Source organism: Phyllobates terribilis, unplaced genomic scaffold, assembly GCF_046119375.1.
Source record: "Phyllobates terribilis strain yellow unplaced genomic scaffold, ASM4611937v1 Scaffold_3__8_contigs__length_932513732, whole genome shotgun sequence".
NCBI classification, from domain to species: Eukaryota; Metazoa; Chordata; class Amphibia; order Anura; family Dendrobatidae; genus Phyllobates; species Phyllobates terribilis.
Genome location: NW_027362763.1, coordinates 313,828,691 through 313,846,955, shown reverse-complemented (window position 1 = coordinate 313,846,955; position 18,265 = coordinate 313,828,691). Strand labels below are relative to the sequence as shown.

The 18,265-nt window shown below is 47.9% G+C and overlaps 1 protein-coding gene across 8 annotated transcripts in view; it reads left to right on the top strand.

Moving 5' to 3' along the window:
* Positions 1-18,265, top strand: part of LOC141259288 (guanine nucleotide exchange factor DBS-like) — a 354,703-nt gene that overhangs the window by 286,076 nt on the left and 50,362 nt on the right. For 6 of the 8 annotated variants that reach the window (XM_073674992.1, XM_073674991.1, XM_073674995.1 and 3 more), the window contains 2 exons: positions 12,338-12,409; positions 17,728-17,840. In XM_073674992.1, the coding sequence (XP_073531093.1) occupies positions 12,338-12,409; positions 17,728-17,840 (185 nt within the window). The remainder of the gene's footprint in view (positions 1-12,337; positions 12,410-17,727; positions 17,841-18,265) is intronic. The other 2 variants (XM_073674998.1, XM_073674994.1) reach the window with 1 other exon arrangement.

Sequence of the window (18,265 nt, the reverse complement as noted above, 5' to 3'; positions counted from 1 at the left end):
ACAGCAGGGGGCCGCACGGTGCCATCTATACACAGCAGGAGGCCGCACAGTGCCATCTATACACAGCAGGGGGCCACACAGTGCCATCTATAGACAGCATGGGACCGCACTGCGCCATCTATACACAGCAGGGGGCCGCACGGCGCCATCTATACACAGCAGGAGGCCGCACGGCGCCATCTATACACAGCAGGGGGCCGCACGTAGCCATCTATACACAGCGGGAGGCTGCATGTAGCCATCTATACACAGCGGGAGGCCGCACGTAGCCATCTATACACAGCGGGAGGCCGCACGGCGCCATCTATACACAGCTGGAGGCCGCACGGCGCCATCTATACACAGCGGGAGGCCGCACGGCGCCATCTATACACAGCGGGAGGCCGCACGGCGCCATCTATACACAGTGGGAGGTTGCACGGCGCCATCTATACACAGCGGGAGACCGCATGGTGCCCCCCCCGAGAGACAGCAGGAGGCCGCATGGTGCCATCCATACACAGCAGGAGGCCACACGGCGCCATCTATACACAGCAGGGGGCCACACGTAGCCATCTATACACAGCGGGAGGCCGCAAGTAGCCATCTATACACAGCGGGAGGCCGCACATAGCCATCTATACACAGCAGGAGGCCGCAAGTAGCCATCTATACACAGCAGGAGGCCACACGGCGCCATCTATACACAGCAGGAGGCCGTACGGCACAATCTATACACAGCGGGAGGCCACACGGCGCCATCTATACACAGCGGGAGGCCGCACGGCGCCATCTATACACAGCGGAAGGCCGCACGGCGCCCCCCCCCAGAGACAGCAGGAGGCCGCACGGTGCCATCTATACTCAGCGGGAGGCTGCATGCAGTCACACACACACAAACATATACAGACATACACATACATACACGCATAAACACATTTGAACACAAAAATACATATAAACAGACATCACACAATTATGCCTGCCTGCACACATACACACATTCACTCTCACACACTCCCCATCCCCCAGCTCGGCTCCAGTCCTCCTGCTCCTCTCCGATGCAGGCTGCAGCAGTGCAGGCCGGGCGCGCACTGCGTGATTTCACAGCTAGGAGACACGGCCGCGTACAGGGCCGTGTCTCCTAGCTGTGACGCGGCCGGGCCAGCACAGGGAAGTTAAGTGCTGCAGTGCTGGCCCGGCCGAAGATGAAGTAGCGGCCGTGCGCCGCTGCTGGGGGAGCTGTCAGGGGGCCCCACCACCACCGTCTGCCTGTATGCCGCACCCCTGTGTATGCTGGGCACTGCCTGACGTCATGTGGCAGGGTGGTCCCAGCATCATTCAAACTGCCCGCCCCGGTGGATCTGCAGCGGGCCGGATGGGAGCGGCTGCGTGATGCAGCGTGTCTGTGAGTGGCTGCTTTGAACTTTGGGACCGCCCTGCTTGACGTCATGTGGCAGGGCGGTCCCAAAGTTCAAAGCAGCCACTCACAGACACGCTGGCTGCATCACGCAGCCTTGTATATGCACTAGCGCCGGCGGGAAATTTAAATGATGTTGGGACCGCCCTGCCACATGACGTCAGGCAGAGCTGTACCAACAGCATTTAAACTGCACGCCCGTGCTAGTGAATATACTGCCGCGGCGGCCAGATGGGAGCGTCATGTGGCACTGGCAGGCCGGGGCGACACAGTATGATTCAAACCGCCTACAGCTGCGGGCCCGCAGCGGTGATCATCTAAACCTTCGGCCAGCGCGGCGGTGACCGAAAAAAATGCGCATTATAATGGGAGCAATTCATGGGTCCACTGGAGCCACAGGGCCCTGGGTGGTAGCCCATATTGCCCTCATTATAATCCGCCTATGGCAGCAGGCCTTCATGGTAAAATAGCTGCTAGGAAACCACTGCTAAGGACAGGCAACAAGCAGAAGAGACTTGTTTGGGCTAAAGAACACAAGGAATGGACATTAGACCAGTGGAAATCTCTGCTTTGGTCTGATGAGTCCAAATTTGAGATCTTTGGTTCCAACCACCGTGTCTTTGTGCGACGCAGAAAAGGTGAACAGATGGACTCTACATGCCTGGTTCCCACCGTGAAGCATGGAGGAGGAGGTGTGATGGTGTGGGCATGCTTTGCTGGTGACACTGTTGAGGATTTATTCAAAATTGAAGGCATACTGAACCAGCATGGCTACCACAGCATCTTGCAGCGGCATGCTATTCCATCCGGTTTGCGTTTAGTTGGACCATCATTTATTTTTCAACAGGACAATGACCCCAAACACACCTCCAGGCTGTGTAAGGGCTATTTGACCAAGAAGGAGAGTGATGGGGTGCTACGTCAGATGACCTGGCCTCCACAGTCACCAGACCTGAACTCAATCAAGATGGTTTGGGGTGAGCTGGACCGCAGAGTGAAGGCAAAAGGGCCAACAAGTGCTAAGCATCTCTAGGAACTCCTTCAAGATTGTTGGAAGACCATTTCCGGTGACTACCTCTTGAAGCTCATCAAGAGAATGCCAAGAGTGTGCAAAGCAGTCATCAAAGCAAAAGGTGGCTACTTTGAAGAACCTAGAATATAAGACATATTTTCAGTTGTTTCACACTTTTTTGATAAGTATATAATTCCACATTTGTTAATTCATAGTTTTGATGCCTTCAGTGTGAATGTACAATTTTCATAGTCATGAAAATACAGAAAAATCTTTACATGAGGTGTGTCCAAACTTTTGGTCTGTACTGTATGTATGTATATATAATATATATGTGTGTGTGTGTGTGTGTGTATGTATATATATATATATATATATATATATATATATATATATATATATATAAATCTGATTTATTAACAGCTCTTAATATAAAATGAATGTTCGTATTTTGCCTAAACGTTTATTGGGCGTTGCTGCATTTACAGCATTGTGATTTATAAAAGGAGTTGGAGTTTACCGAGCGCATAGTTGAGAAATGATCAAGGATGCTACTGTTTTTACCGAAATATTCATACTGCACAAGCAATCATCATCTTGCTTTGTATACTGGAAATCATGTGAAATTGTAGTGTTGCACCCAGATTACCAAGACTAGTTTGAAGAACAGTTATTTCCTTACATAAGTTTAGCAAGAATCCACGACACTGTATCACGAAATCACAATCACAGGGTTGGCAGCAAAGCCACAAAGTTCATCCTGACCAGATTTTTCAATCCTAATTTGATTTTGAATTTAGCCTCTTTTCGCTTGCATTGTTCCTCCGTTATGGAACTGACAATACTAATACTTGTGTTTTATTGTCCAGATACAATGGACAAAGGTCCAGGAGGACCAAAATGTCCAGTCGGGTCTAACTTTGTGACACTACCTTGCAGCTTATAACAAAGTGTGCCAATCACATCAGTGTTAGCTTCTTGACATGTCTATTTTAGTAAATACTTGTATTAATTTCTAAGAGAAATTACAGAGTGACAACAAAATATAACGTTCCATGATGCTCCAGAATTGTAATGTCATAGGGAATATTTAAAAAAAGCAAACATGTTGGGACAATAGAAAGGTCCACTTTAAGCTGAGTAAACATTATGCAACTTAGGCCTCAGCAAGATGTCCATTTTCTTTTTCATACATGAAAAAAACATTCTTGTGCTGGATCCAGCCTTCATCCTTACTTGGTCCGTTTTTACCATCAGTGTGACATGCTTTTTTTCTCATATGCCGAAATGTATAAATTCCAAGCTTCTCCTTCCCACTAAATTGTAAAAATGGACAGCACTCGCATAACCCATGGACGGTGTCTGTGTGCTTTCCCTTTGTTTTTGATTGATCCATTGATTTGAATGTGGTTGAGTTTGATCTGTTTATCCAAATGAAAAACAGACATGTTTTTTTTTTTTTTTAATGTGAATACTTGGTGGCCGATTCATAAAGTTTTTTGATCAATCTGATGGGGAACATGGTCATACCCTATCCCGCCTCGGCTTTGCCCATTTCAGCCGAACGAAGTTAAATTGGCCAAAAATCCCCAAAAGTTGCAAATATTTTGCGACTTTTCAAAGCTTTTACGCAAGTTTTATGGCTTTAAAGCTTTGATGAATCGGCCCCTTATTCTGCAAAATCCATGGACATGTGAGCAACCCCATAGACTATGATGGATATGACTCGCCCCCTGGGCCGTGGGGCACTCGGATCCGGGCAATAGGGAGCGATGGGAGTAGTAGTGGCAACCCGATTCCGTGGCTCAGGGTGGTCAGGCCAGTGGTAGTCCGTTATATTGATTATGTCCGACTACGCCACCCGTGGATTGCGGTTATTAGGAACCGCCGCTGCATGCAGACCGCTGGGGCTGATGAGGTGTGCAGCTATGGTAGTGTGACTCCCCACGGGAAGAGTGCGGCCCCAGGGCAGTATAGTGGATGGTGGGAGTGATGGTAGTGAGAGTCCCAGTGCTGATAGTGCTGGAGGAGCAAGGAGCACACAGACAACAGGTTGCAGTCCAGGGTCTTTACTAAACAGGCAAACTGACCCATAAACAGTCCCGGCTAGGAGGGGACCTGGATGTCTGAGAGCAACGGGGAAATTGGCCCTGGTCAGGGTGAGGGTGTAGGCCTACCGTGCTTTCTGCGCTCCTTCTGGCTATCTCCTCTTTATAGGGTAACAGCCCACGTTTCCAAGCTTTCCGTGTATTCTCGCCTGTATGGCCTGCGACGTGGGTTCCTTTCTGCTCCCAGCCTTGTACGGCTTTACTGGTCCCTTCGGTTGTGGCAGGGCCTCCAGACTTCTTAGGCCAAGGAATGTATAGTCCCTTGCGGACTGGTTCTCTGCTGGGGGATGTGGAATCCTTCCAGCCTCAGACACCAAAGTCTGGTAAAGTTAAGTCTTTTCTCTGCCAAGACAGGCTCTCTTCGCCTCTTGTCTCTGGCTTGTGGCTCTCCTCCTGCCACACTTCCTCTTAGGTGCAATCAACTTTCTGTCCCTGCTCCACTCTGGGACACGTCTCAAAGCTGAGACAGGCAATCCAGTTCTCCCTAACCCTGTCCCCAGTACCAGCTTTTATAGGGGCAGCCTGCTCCCCCTACTGGCCTGAGACAGGAGGCATTGCATGCTAATGTTCCCCTGACCAGAGAACCTCCCCCTTGCTCTCAGACACAGCTTTATTACACTTGTGGCATCCAGGTAGGGTGACACATTCCCCCCTAGTGAAATTTAGTACTCCGGGACTAAACAATAAACAAAGACAATATGCATAACAATAAAACATTAATAGACAGACGGCGCACAAATTGAGTTCTTTAGGTCACAGTGTGGTCTGTGACCGGGTGTCCATATCACCAAAACAACGGAGAGCCTTAACCAGGTGGGGGTCTGTCCTACCCCAAGTCCTTCACAGTCTTAGTTCATTCCTGGGTTAGGCTCAGAATGCAGTCCATGCAAAGTCCCGGTTATAAAAAGTCCATAACCTTTGAGTCCTTACGGTTGCTGCAAGAGACTGAAACACACTATCAATAAACATGCAGGTAACTTTGGCAAACAATTCAACATTTGGCAACAAGGTTATTTACAATTTAGTACACTCTATATTCTCCAGCGAGCGGGTATCTGTCCCTTTGTGCTCCTGGTTGACCTCCTTAACCCACTGTCTGGTGGTGGACCAACCTGGCTTTCCCCACTAGCGTTAGGGGTACAGCTACCAGCTGGGTGTACAGGTAAGGCAGGCAGCTGTCTGCGGGTTCTTTGGCTTACCGCAGGCATGGCAGGCTCACTGTCAGCAGAGGGTTGACTCTCCTGGGCTGCTGGTACAGGCTCTTCTGCCTCTGGAACCGCTTGCTCCTCTTCACCTTCCGGCTCTGGTGTTGGTTGTTGCTGTGCCGGTTGCAGGAAATGCAGGACGGGTACCACTATAGCATCATTTATGCGAGTCCAGGACTGAGGGAACTCTCCGAGAACGGTGCTGATCATTTCTTCCTTGTCCTCTGCGGGTTCAAGGTCACTCTGATCCTCTTCTGCACTACGGAGTTGCTCGGGGCACCTTTTGAGATGGTCTCTGGAGACGACACTAGTGGTTTCTCCTCCATCCTTGGTGATCACGCACACCTTTGGGTTGTCGTGGTCAGACTGCAGTACGGTGTAGGGTTCCCTTTCCCACTGGTCGTCCAACTTATGTAGCCTTCTCTTCCGCTTTAGGACTTGCTCACCAGGTTCTAGGGGACTAGCAGGGGCGTGTTGATTGAAGAGTCTTTCCTGCTTCTCTCTCACCTGGGCCAGGCTCTTCTCCACACTCTCCTGTACCTTCTTGTACTGCAGTTGCCTTTCCGTATCCCAGTCCGCATCCGGGGAGGTGTCCTCAGGTATTAGGACTCCCATCTCCAGGTCTACGGGCAGCTTACCTGGTCTAGCTCGCATCAGGTAAGCCGGGGTGCAGTTTGTAGCATTCACCGGGATATTGTTGTACATGTCTACCAGGTCCGGCAGTTTTTCTGGCCACAGGCTGCGTTCCTCCAGGGGCAATGTCTTCAGGAGATCAATGACTATATTGTTCATCTTCTCACACATCTCGTTGGTTTGGGGGTGGTAAGGCGTTGTCCGAATCTTCTTACAGCCATAGAGGTTGCAGAACTCCTGGAAGATTTCAGCTTCGAACGCTGGACCTTGGTCTGTCAGGACCTGTTCCGGATACCCGTGTGGACGGCAGAAATATTGCTGGAAGGCTCTGGCCGCTGTTTGGGCTGTCAAGTCCTTTACCGGGACCACCACTAGAAAACGGGAATAGTGGTCCACGATTGTCAGGGCGTAGATGTATCCGGACCGGCTTGGAGCCAATTTGACGTGGTCCAGAGCTACCAGCTCAAGAGGCTGCGTGGTGACGATGGGCCTCAAGGGTGTCTTCTGGCTGGTGCGGTCCTTCCTCCTCAGGTGACAAGGGCCACAGTCTCTGCACCACTTTTCTACTGCTCCTCTCATGCTGACCCAAAAGAACCTTCCTCTTAGTAGGAACTCCAGTTTCTTCCAACCGAAGTGTCCCGCTCTGTCATGGTAAGCTCCCAGGACCATAGCTGCATCTCGCCTTGGGACCACGACTTGCCAGGTCAGCTCGTGCGTCCGGTGGTTGACAATCCTTCTGCACAACTTGCCTTCGTAGAGGAACAGCTTGCTCTTCTCCTTCCATAGCTGCTTGGCTTCCTCTGGGGCATCTGGATCTAGGCGGGCTTCTTCCCGGGTCAGCAGATCTTTCACCAGGCGGACTGCAGGGTCACTATCTTGGGTCTCGGCCCAGCTGTGGTGAGGTAGAGGATTCATCATCACAGTTGTTAGATCCTCCTCCTTCACGCGGTGAGAGTGTTGAGCGGCTCCATACCGGTGAAACGCGGGGAGTTCTACCTCCTCCAGCTCTTCTGGGTCTTCGTCACCTTCAGGTAAGTGAGGCATCCTTGATAGGGCGTCCGCGTTGGCATTGGTTTTGCCTGCCCGGTACTTGATAACGAAGTCATAGTTGGAGAGACGGGCCATCCACCGCTGTTCCAGGGCACCCAGTCTTGCATTGTCCAGGTGTGTCAACGGGTTGTTGTCCATGTACACGGTGAACTTTGCGGAGGCCAGGTAATGCTTGAAGCGTTCCGTCACGGCCCACACCACCGCCAAAAATTCTAGCTTAAAGGAGCTGTAATTCTCCGGGTTCCTCTCGGTGGGCCTCAGCTTCCGGCTGGCGTATGCGATCACCCGTTCTCTGCCCTGTTGGTTTTGGGACAGTACGGCTCCCAGTCCCACATTACTGGCATCTGTGTGGAGAATGAAAGGCTGGCCGTAATCAGGGTAGGCCAGGATCTCATCCCCTGTGAGGGCCATCTTTAGCTGGCGGAAGGACTCCTCTTCCGGTTTATCCCACTTGAAGGGTGGCTTTTGACTTCTGGACTTGGACTGTCCGATCAGGAGGTCCTGCATAGGAGCTGCCATCTTAGTGAACCCGGGGATGAACCTTCGGTAGTAGCCTACCAACCCGAGAAACTGTCTCACCTCTTTGATGTTCGAGGGGCTTGGCCAGCTCTTGATTGCCGTGACCTTGTCAGGGTCGGGGGCCACTCCTTCCGCGCTTACCACGTGCCCTAGGTACTGGACCTTTGGTTTCAGCAGGTGACACTTCGATGGTTTCACCTTCAGGCCATAGCCTGCCAGGGCTTCGAACACCTCAGCCAGGTGCTTGAGATGGTCCTCGTAGGTCTTCGAATAGACGATCACGTCGTCCAGGTAGAGGAGGACCGTCTCGAAGTTTCGGTGCCCTAGACAGCATTCCATCAGCCGCTGGAAGGTCCCTGGTGCGTTGCAGAGCCCGAAAGGCATGCAGTTGAATTCGCTCAGTCCCATCGGGGTGGTGAAGGCGGTCTTCTCCTTGTCAGCCTCTGCCACAGGAACCTGCCAGTACCCGCTAGTAAGGTCCAAAGTAGAAAAGAAGTTAGCAGATTTTAGTGCAGCTAAAGACTCCTCTATTCTAGGCAGCGGATATGCGTCTTTGTGGATGATACGGTTGATTTGTCTATAGTCCACGCACATTCTCATGGTGCCGTCTTTCTTTTTGACCAGAACCAAGGGGGCTGCCCAGGGGCTACAGCTGTCTCTAATGACCCCAGCTTCTTTCATCTCCCTTAGCATACCCTTGGCGTTCTGATAATGTGCAGGGGGTACAGGTCTGTGCCTCTCTTTTATTGGTGGGTGGCTCCCTGTGGGGATGTGGTGTTCTATCCCTTTTACTCTGCCGAAGTCTAGCGGGTGCTTACTAAAGACTCTCTCGGGCTCCTGTACCACCCGGTAGACTCCTTGTTTTTGGTGCAGGGGAGTGGAGTCAGCACCCACGTGGAGTTTCTGGCACCAGTCCTCCTTTTGTTTCTGGGAGCCATTACCCTCCGCCTGTGGAGATGGAGGCAAGGGTTCCACGGCCCTGATAGCTTTGTGTTCGACGACAAACAGTTTGGCGAGTGTAGCGTACCTGGGTAAGTGTACTTCCCTCTCCCCAATGTTGAGGATGCGGACGGGCACCCTCCCATGACGGACATCAACCACCCCCCGGGCTGTCAAAATGGTGGGCCTGCTGTCTGAGTACACGGGTTCTACCATGGCTTGGTAGTCTCTACCTCTCAACCCGATTGCAGTCCGACACCAGATCATCATTTCACTTTTGGGAGGCATGGAAATGGGGAATGGATCACTGAGTCTTACGCTACCGATCTCACCACCAGACAGTTCTACCTGCTGCCGTCTCATCAGGGCTTTTATCTCCTTGTTGAGGACTCTCTTTTGGCTGGAACTAGCATTCACCGCCACCTGTTGTAGAATTACAATTACCTCTGAAAGACAATTTTCAATTATGTTAGTACCCACAGTTATTTTAGGGTGACTTTCATGACGGTCAATGTCCACAATAATCACTCCCTGTGCCGGCAGTTCAACTTTACCAATTTTAATGGTCATCTCCTTGAACCCCATCTGCGGCACGGGTAAGCCATTACTGGCGATGATGCTCAAGTTACTGTCTGGATACCGTGTGATATCAGCATCAGTCCAATACTGCTTAAAAAGTACATAAGGGATTGTGGTTACTTGCGACCCAGTATCCAGCAAGGCGCTCATGGGGATACCGTCCAGCACCACGGGTAAAACCGGGCGCCCCCCAACGTACTTATCACGCCAATTATAAGGGCCTGGTGATCTTATGCCTGGGGGTCGGCCCTCTGCCCCAGGTTGGACCCGTTTAAATTACAGTACCTGGAAATGTGTCCGGGCTGGTTGCATCGACGGCAAATGGGCTGTCCATCCTCTGCGTAGCGGTCTGTGGGCCTCCCTCGGAACGACGGTTTCCTCCTCTGTCGATGCCACGGGACATCCTCCGGACTTGAAGCCAGCTTGATGGGTCTTGACGGGTCCACTTGCAACGCCTGGACGGTCCTGGTCAACGCCGCGACGCTCCTGGTCAGCTCCTGGACTTGGTGGTGCAGGCCTTTCGACGGGGCTAGGTTCAGGGCCTGTGCATCAGCCTCCACGGAGTCCATAGAGGAGGGCGCCGCCTCCTGGTGGTAGGTGATAACAGGGCACCGGGGGTTTATAGCGCCACTGGTTGCAGATTCACGGAGCACCCTTATGGCCCTGTCCTTAAATTGGGCAAAGGTCAGGTCGGGGTTCTGGAAGAACATGAGGCGCAGCTGGGCCCTGTGGGCGCTGGACAGCAGACCCTCTATGAATTGCTCTGTTAGCAGCTTATCGGTTTCCTGCACACTGCCAGGGTCAGTTTGTTGAATAGCCCTCAAGGCTTCCTGCAGATTTAGGGCATAGTCTCTGATGCTGTCCTGTGCCCGCTGCTTACATCCATAGAACCTCATTTTAATTTCAGCGGAGGTACGTGTATCAAAGGTACCCCGCAGCCGGGCCAGAATACCCTTCACAGTCCCTTTCTCCTCAATGGGCCATGATTTTACCTCCCTTTGGGCTGCGCCAGTTAACTGCCCTGTCAATATGCTGACCTTCTGTTCCTCTGTCAGGGGGTAAACGTGGAACAAACTGTATAGCCTTTCCTTGAAGTCAGTTAGGGCATGGGGCTCCCCTGAGTATTTGGGCAGCCAGGCCGCTCCAGGGATGTAGGGCAGGGAAAAGGGCATCACCGCTGCTGCAGCTGCGTTGGTGGTAGTGGGCTCCTCTGTGTCCGACATCTTCCTCCCCCCTAGTTAAGCGTGGCCTACCTTCCGACGATCCTCTTCTGTAGGCCGCGGCTCCGCTGCTGCTGCTATGGATGAGGACCTGGCGTCGCGTCCTGATGACATCAGCGTCGCTCTCTCTCCCTTCCAGGACCTTGCGCAGCGTCGGTGCGTGGGGCGGAGCTTCGGATCTCGCGCGGTTTTGACGTCCACGCCCCTCTTCTTCCGGCGCGGCGTCCTGAAGATGGCGTCTGATGGCGGGAAACAGCTGCGGATGGCGGGAAGACGGCAGAAGACGGCGGGAAACGGTCCAAGATGGCGTCTGATGGCGGGAATCGGCTCCGGATGGCGGGAAACGACTCCGGACGGTGGGAAACTTCGCCACAGGTAAGTTACAAAAGTCTTTTTTCAGGCACGCAGTACCCGGTGGTTGCGGGCACGAAATCCTGCCGACTACGCCAAAGCTGACTCGCCCCCTGGGCCGTGGGGCACTCGGATCCGGGCAATAGGGAGCGATGGGAGTAGTAGTGGCAACCCGGTTCCGTGGCTCAGGGTGGTCAGGCCAGTGGTAGTCCGTTATATTGATTATGTCCGACTACGCCACCCGTGGATTGCGGTTATTAGGAACCGCCGCTGCATGCAGACCGCTGGGGCTGATGAGGTGTGCAGCTATGGTAGTGTGACTCCCCACGGGAAGAGTGCGGCCCCAGGGCAGTATAGTGGATGGTGGGAGTGATGGTAGTGAGAGTCCCAGTGCTGATAGTGCTGGAGGAGCAAGGAGCACACAGACAACAGGTTGCAGTCCAGGGTCTTTACTAAACAGGCAAACTGACCCATAAACAGTCCCGGCTAGGAGGGGACCTGGATGTCTGAGAGCAACGGGGAAATTGGCCCTGGTCAGGGTGAGGGTGTAGGCCTACCGTGCTTTCTGCGCTCCTTCTGGCTATCTCCTCTTTATAGGGTAACAGCCCACATTTCCAAGCTTTCCGTGTATTCTCGCCTGTATGGCCTGCGACGTGGGTTCCTTTCTGCTCCCAGCCTTGTACGGCTTTACTGGTCCCTTCGGTTGTGGCAGGGCCTCCAGACTTCTTAGGCCAAGGAATGTATAGTCCCTTGCGGACTGGTTCTCTGCTGGGGGATGTGGAATCCTTCCAGCCTCAGACACCAAAGTCTGGTAAAGTTAAGTCTTTTCTCTGCCAAGACAGGCTCTCTTCGCCTCTTGTCTCTGGCTTGTGGCTCTCCTCCTGCCACACTTCCTCTTAGGTGCAATCAACTTTCTGTCCCTGCTCCACTCTGGGACACGTCTCAAAGCTGAGACAGGCAATCCAGTTCTCCCTAACAGCCTGCTCCCCCTACTGGCCTGAGACAGGAGGCATTGCATGCTAATGTTCCCCTGACCAGAGAACCTCCCCCTTGCTCTCAGACACAGCTTTATTACACTTGGGGCATCCAGGTAGGGTGACACAGATACATGTTCATGGTACATGTTACTTACGTGAAAAACGGATTTACGACTGAGGCCTAAGTGCATAATGTATGTCTGTACTAATTTAAAGACCAAAATTGTATGATATGTTGTTAAACTAGAAGAGTTACTATATTATTTATTGCCATTTTCCATTCATTTTTATACAACACTTGGACTCAATTGTGTTCCACATTTTCCACATTTGTAAACTTAATAGGTCCTCTTGGTCCAGACGTTAAAGCAAAAAGGCATGAAATTAAGAGTGACCCAACACCACTGGGTCTTGAAGGTATGAGTGCTGTGATTTTGCATGTAGCTGTGGTTTCCTGTTTGTTTTGTCCTTCACATAATATGTTGTGTTTTTGCTTTTTTTTCCTCACATGGTATAATAAATTCAAATAGATGGTAAACATTATATAATGATTTTTGAAAATCAAGATTTATTTGTTATTTACAGGCTGATAACGGAAAGTAGTGATGTAATTGATTGTTATTAGTTAGGTACTAAAATTATCCCACGATGAGGCCAGTCATTAAAGGGAATCTGGCACCAGATTTTTGCCACCTAATCTGAGAGCAGCATAATGTAGAGACAGGGACCGTAATTCCAGTGATGTGTCACTTACTGGGCTGCTTTTTGCAGTTTTGATAAAATCTCTGTTTTATCAGTAGGAAATTATTAGAGGACTAGTAAACCTGCTGCCATGTGGTCAGGCAAATTCATGAGCTCTGTATAACCCCCACTTGCACTGATTGGCAGCTTTGTGTACACTGTACATAGGCAGAATCAGTGGTGAGGGGGGGGGGGGTTATACAGAGCTCAGCATTCAGAGAACTGTGAGATCTGCAGCAGAGAAAACAGGGATTTTATCAAAATGCTATCAAGCAGCCCAGTAAGTGATAGTAAGCAGCCCAGTAAGTGACACATCACTGGAATCAGGGTCTCTACATTATGCTGCTGTCAGATGTGGTGGCAAAAACACAGTGACACATTCCCTTTAATGATAATTATTAAATCAATGACGATTCTATTTAAGATTGATTCCAATCAATGGTAATCTATTCATTCTTCAAATTTTTCTCAATTGTTAGTGGTAAATATACCATTTTTTATCTATCATTGTCTGTGAGCTATGCACATGTCAAGGGAAATATTATAGCATGCCAATTTAAAAAAAAATGCTTGTCCTGATCAAATTTTTACGTCTGTGTAATGTCTGTAATATAAATCACTTACGGATGATAGTCAGACTTGCATGCTTTGAATAATCCCTGATATACAGAACAGGGCTAGGGAAATAATAAAGATTTTAGTGATAATCCCTTACTTATCAAATATAAGGAAAATGCCAGTTATGAGTGGGCTGAGAGATCTCCTAAAAATGGGGCACAGTGTGGAGCTGTGAGAATGATTCAGTGGTGTTCACATGGGTGGGCTTCCCGATAAACACAGGGATACCACCTTTTGGCCGGATTCACACAGTGCAGTGTTAATTCATTTTTTGCATGGATCCTAAAATAGAGGAAAAGTCTTTCCTTTATACTTTCTTCCCTTTGGGATCCCCTTATAGCTTTATGTCAGAAAAACAATCAAATACACGAGAACTACCTTAATCTCCCCTGTGTGAATTAGGGCTAACTGGTTATGTCTCTTAGCAGCACAGAAATGACACAAAACAAGCCACTTATTGCCATTACAATGTCATTATTGAGTGTTTACCATGTAACAAAAGGTTAGTCCAGACTAAAGTTGTCTGAGCTGTATTTTACTAGTTTGTATACACTTAGGTTAAGTTCTCAGGATGAGTTTTGGGGAGTATTTAGCGCTGTGTATTTTCACTGCGCCAAACACATAGCGTCTTACATTTCCAGTAAAGTAGATGGGATTTATAGAAATCTCATGCCCGCTGGGCTTCATTTTACTCAGCGTGAACTGACCTGTGGTATGTATTTCAAATCTGCAACATATCAACTCCTCTTGCGGGTATGGAGAGTTTTATGTGCGGATTTTCTCCATAGACTTGCATTAGATATGGATAATCCGCATGTAAAAAAACGCTTGTGTTTCTAGTGCATTTCCAGTGGGAAAACGCACTAACAACGCATGTAATCTGCACATGACTGTATCAATAAAGTTTTCTCAAAGCAAAATACCAAGAAGTCTGAAAAACAAAGCAGCTTTATTTAAAGCATGACATCTGAAAAAGAGACAAAAACCGCAGCGTTAAAAAAGCGATAAAAGCCCATGTAAAGAACACAAGTAACCTGATTTACATCAGCATCACAAACTCACCACATACTTATCGTGGGAACTTAGCCTTAGGCTATGTTCACACATGTTGGGTTTTTCAGCTTCACAAATCTGCAGCAAAACCTAATCTCTGGCTGGAAATCAGCTGCATCAAAAACGCAGGTTTTGCTGCGTTTTTTTATACATTTTTTGTGCATTTTTTTCAGTGGTTTTTTTAGCGTTTTTTTCCACTGTCCTTCTGTCTCTATTTATGCATGTACATAAAGTTCTGTGAAAAAAAAGAACCCCATTCTATTTGCCATCAAAAATGCTGAAAAAACGCTGATGCAAATTTTGGTGCATTTTTCATGCGTTTTTTAGCGTTTTTTTGCATTGTGCTTCCATAGATGGTATATAAATGCAAATCTGAATGATAAACAATATATTTTTTCGAGCTAGAAAATAAATACCTTTCTGCATGGTTTGGAAATGAATTAATGTTATTTTGTTAGTATCCGTCGCATGCTTTTTGTATAATGTTTTTGTGTTTGATTTACATAAGATATACATTGTTTTACTCAGATGAATACAATGAGGTCCAAATGCAAACTAGCCCCGCAGTCCTCCAATATGGCAGAAGAGTTGTTGAGACACCAGTGCCCAGGCGTAGTTGTACCCCCCATAGTTATGTCCTTTATTCAACATCTGTAAAATATATTTGTTATATTACCAGGCGAAAACACCAAGATATGGCCTCACAACACAAAACTCCAGTTAAAGGGGTTATCCGGGATTATATAGCATTTTTTTTTACTATGAGCCTAACAACTAACATGCAGGTAGTTTCTAACTACCATGCCTGTTGTACCCAGTGCCGATCTCTGATCACAGGCCACTCCTGCCACCAATTCAGCGGCTTCTACTAAAGTGACGTTGACAGAGTAACGGATTCTCTTTCGCTTTGTTCTGTTAACGGCATGACTGCCGATGTCATGCTGATTGACAGCCGGCTCCCCGCAGTTAAGCAGCGGGGAGCCAGCTGTTAATCTGTATGATGTCGGCAGTCACGCCCTGTCGACAGAGCAGCCTTGAAGCAGAAGAGCTGCTCTGTAAATGTGAAGTAGCTGAATTGCCAGTCAAAGCGGTCAGTGACCACTCTGAGCCGGCGCCGGGTAGAACAGGAAGGTGGTCTGTTAGTAACTACCTGCCTGTTAGTTTTTAGGTCTATAGTAAAAAATATATAATAGTCTTGTACAAAATATAACATATATGTTTAGCACATGCACAATGCAAACATTTGACTTCATTGTATACTCTATTACAATTTCTAGATTGTCATTGACAGCAGTTATTTTCTTGACACATATTTCCCATAATATGATATAAGAATGTGACCTAACTGGAGCAAAAAACTGATTTCAGATCTGCAGTATTGATTTTCTAAAATAATTGACATTGTGTATTAGTGTAACATTATGTGATGACTGAAGCATGTCATGTAACGCTACATCCTTCATGTTGTCTGCAGCTATCAGTCATGCCAAACTGACAATGCCTTCCTGTAATTGCAGCTTCGTAAGGCATTGTACATGAAAAAGCTATGTGATATTATATTAAATAGGAACGAGATCTTATCTATTCACTACATACAGTTATATGAAAAAGTTTGGGCACCCCTATTAATCTTAAGCTTAATGTTTTATAAAAATTGGTGTTTTTGCAACAGCTATTTCAGTTTGATATATGTAATAACTGTTGGACACAGTAATGTTTCTGCCTTGAAATGAGGTTTATTGTACTAACAGAAAATGTGCTATCTGCATTCAAACAAAATTTGACAGGTGCATAAGTATGGGCACCCTTATCATTTTCTTGTTTTAAATACTCCTACCTACTTTTACTGACTTACTAAAGCACTTTTTTTGGTTTTGTAACCTCATTGAGCTTTGAACTTCATAGCCACGTGTATGCAATCATGAGAAAAGCTACTTAAAGTGGCCACTTGCAAGTTGTTCTCCTGTTTGAATCTCCTCTGAAGAGTGGCATCATGAGCTCCTCAAAACAACTGTCAAATGATCTGAAAACAAAGATTATTCAACATAGTTGTTCAGGGGAAGGATACAAAAAGCTGTCTCAGAGATTTAACCTGTCAGTTTCCACTGTGAGGAACATAGTAAGGAAATGGAAGAACACAGGGACAGTTCTTGTTAAGGCCAGAAGTGGCAGGCCAAGAAAAACATCAGAAAGGCAGAGAAGAAGAATGGTGAGATCAGTCAAGGACAATCCTCAGACCACCTCCAGAGAGCTGCAGCATCAACTTGCTGCAGATGGTGTCACTGTGCATCGGTCAACTATACAACGCACTTTGCACAAGGAGAAGCTGTATGGGAGAGTGATGCGAAAGAAGCCGTTTCTGCAAGCACGCCACAAACAGAGTCGGCTGAGGTATGCAAAAGCACATTTGGAGAAGCCAATTTATTTTTGGAAGAAGGTCATGTGGACTGATGAAACCAAGATTGAGTTGTTTGGTCATACAAAAAGGCGTTATGCATGGCGGCAAAAAACACAGCATTCCAAGAAAAACACTTGCTACCCACAGTAAAATTTGGTGGAGGTTCCATCATGCTTTGGGGCTGTGTGGCCAATGCCGGCACTGGGAATCTTGTTAAAGTTGAGGGATGCATGGATTCCACTCAGTATCAGCAGATTCTTGACAATAATGTTCAAGAATCAGTGATAAAGTTGAAGTTACGCAGGGGATGGATCTTTCAGCAAGACAATGATCCAAAACACCGCTCCAAATCTACTCAGGCATTCATGCAGAGGAACAATTACAATGTTCTGGAATGGCCATCCCAGTCCCCAGACCTGAATATCATTGAACATCTGTGGGATCATTTGAAGAGGGCTGTCCATGCTCGGCGACCATCAAACTTAACTGAACTGGAATTGTTTTGTAAAGAGGAATGGTCAAAAATACCTTCATCCAGGATCCAGGAACTCATTAAAAGCTACAGGAAGCGACTAGATGCTGTTATTTTTGCAAAAGGAGGATCTACTAAATATTAATGTCACTTTTCTGGTGGGGTGCCCAAACTTATGCACCAGTCAAATTTTGTTTGAATGCAGATTGCACATTTTCTGTTAGTACAATAAACCTCATTTCAAGGCAGAAACATTACTGTGTCCAACAGTTATTACATATATCAAACTGAAATAGCTGTTGCAAAAACACCAATTTTTATAAAACATTAAGCTCAAGATTAATAGGGGCGCCCAAACTTTTTCATATAACTGTATTTCCTAGCAGTATTATTTCTAGACTGGGAAAAATTTGAGATAGCAAACATGTTTATATATTTTTTTTTCTTCTATAGATTGGCCAAAGCATCTTAATTCTCTGGAAACATATGAAGATTTTTCTGCTATTCCTTCTAGCAATGATGAACTTTCAAATTCTGATATTGATGAAGAAACCACCACAACCAAAGTAATATATTCACACCTTACAACTGGGTTTCTCACTTTGGGTTATGTTGTAGGCCATGTTTGTCTAATGGTAGAGGTTTCTTTTTTGGATTTAGACTCCTCACTGAAGACTCATTTAGAAGACATTTAATAGATAATTAAAGGGGTTGTCCCGCCTTAGAGCTTTTTCAGACATTCGTGATCATCAGCCCGATCTCGGATCGCAATGCATGGACTGACTGCTAGTCTCTTGACCGAGCAGGACAGCCTCATAGAAATATATGAAACTGTAACGCTCAGGTAGGGAGATGCGCGGCCGGTCTGTGCATTGCGATCCAAGATCGGAGCGATGATCATGGAAGTCTGAAAGCGCCCTTAGGTTACAGGTTTGCAGTCACTCTATGTGACAACAGACTCATAAATCCTCACGTTGCACACACTACATGC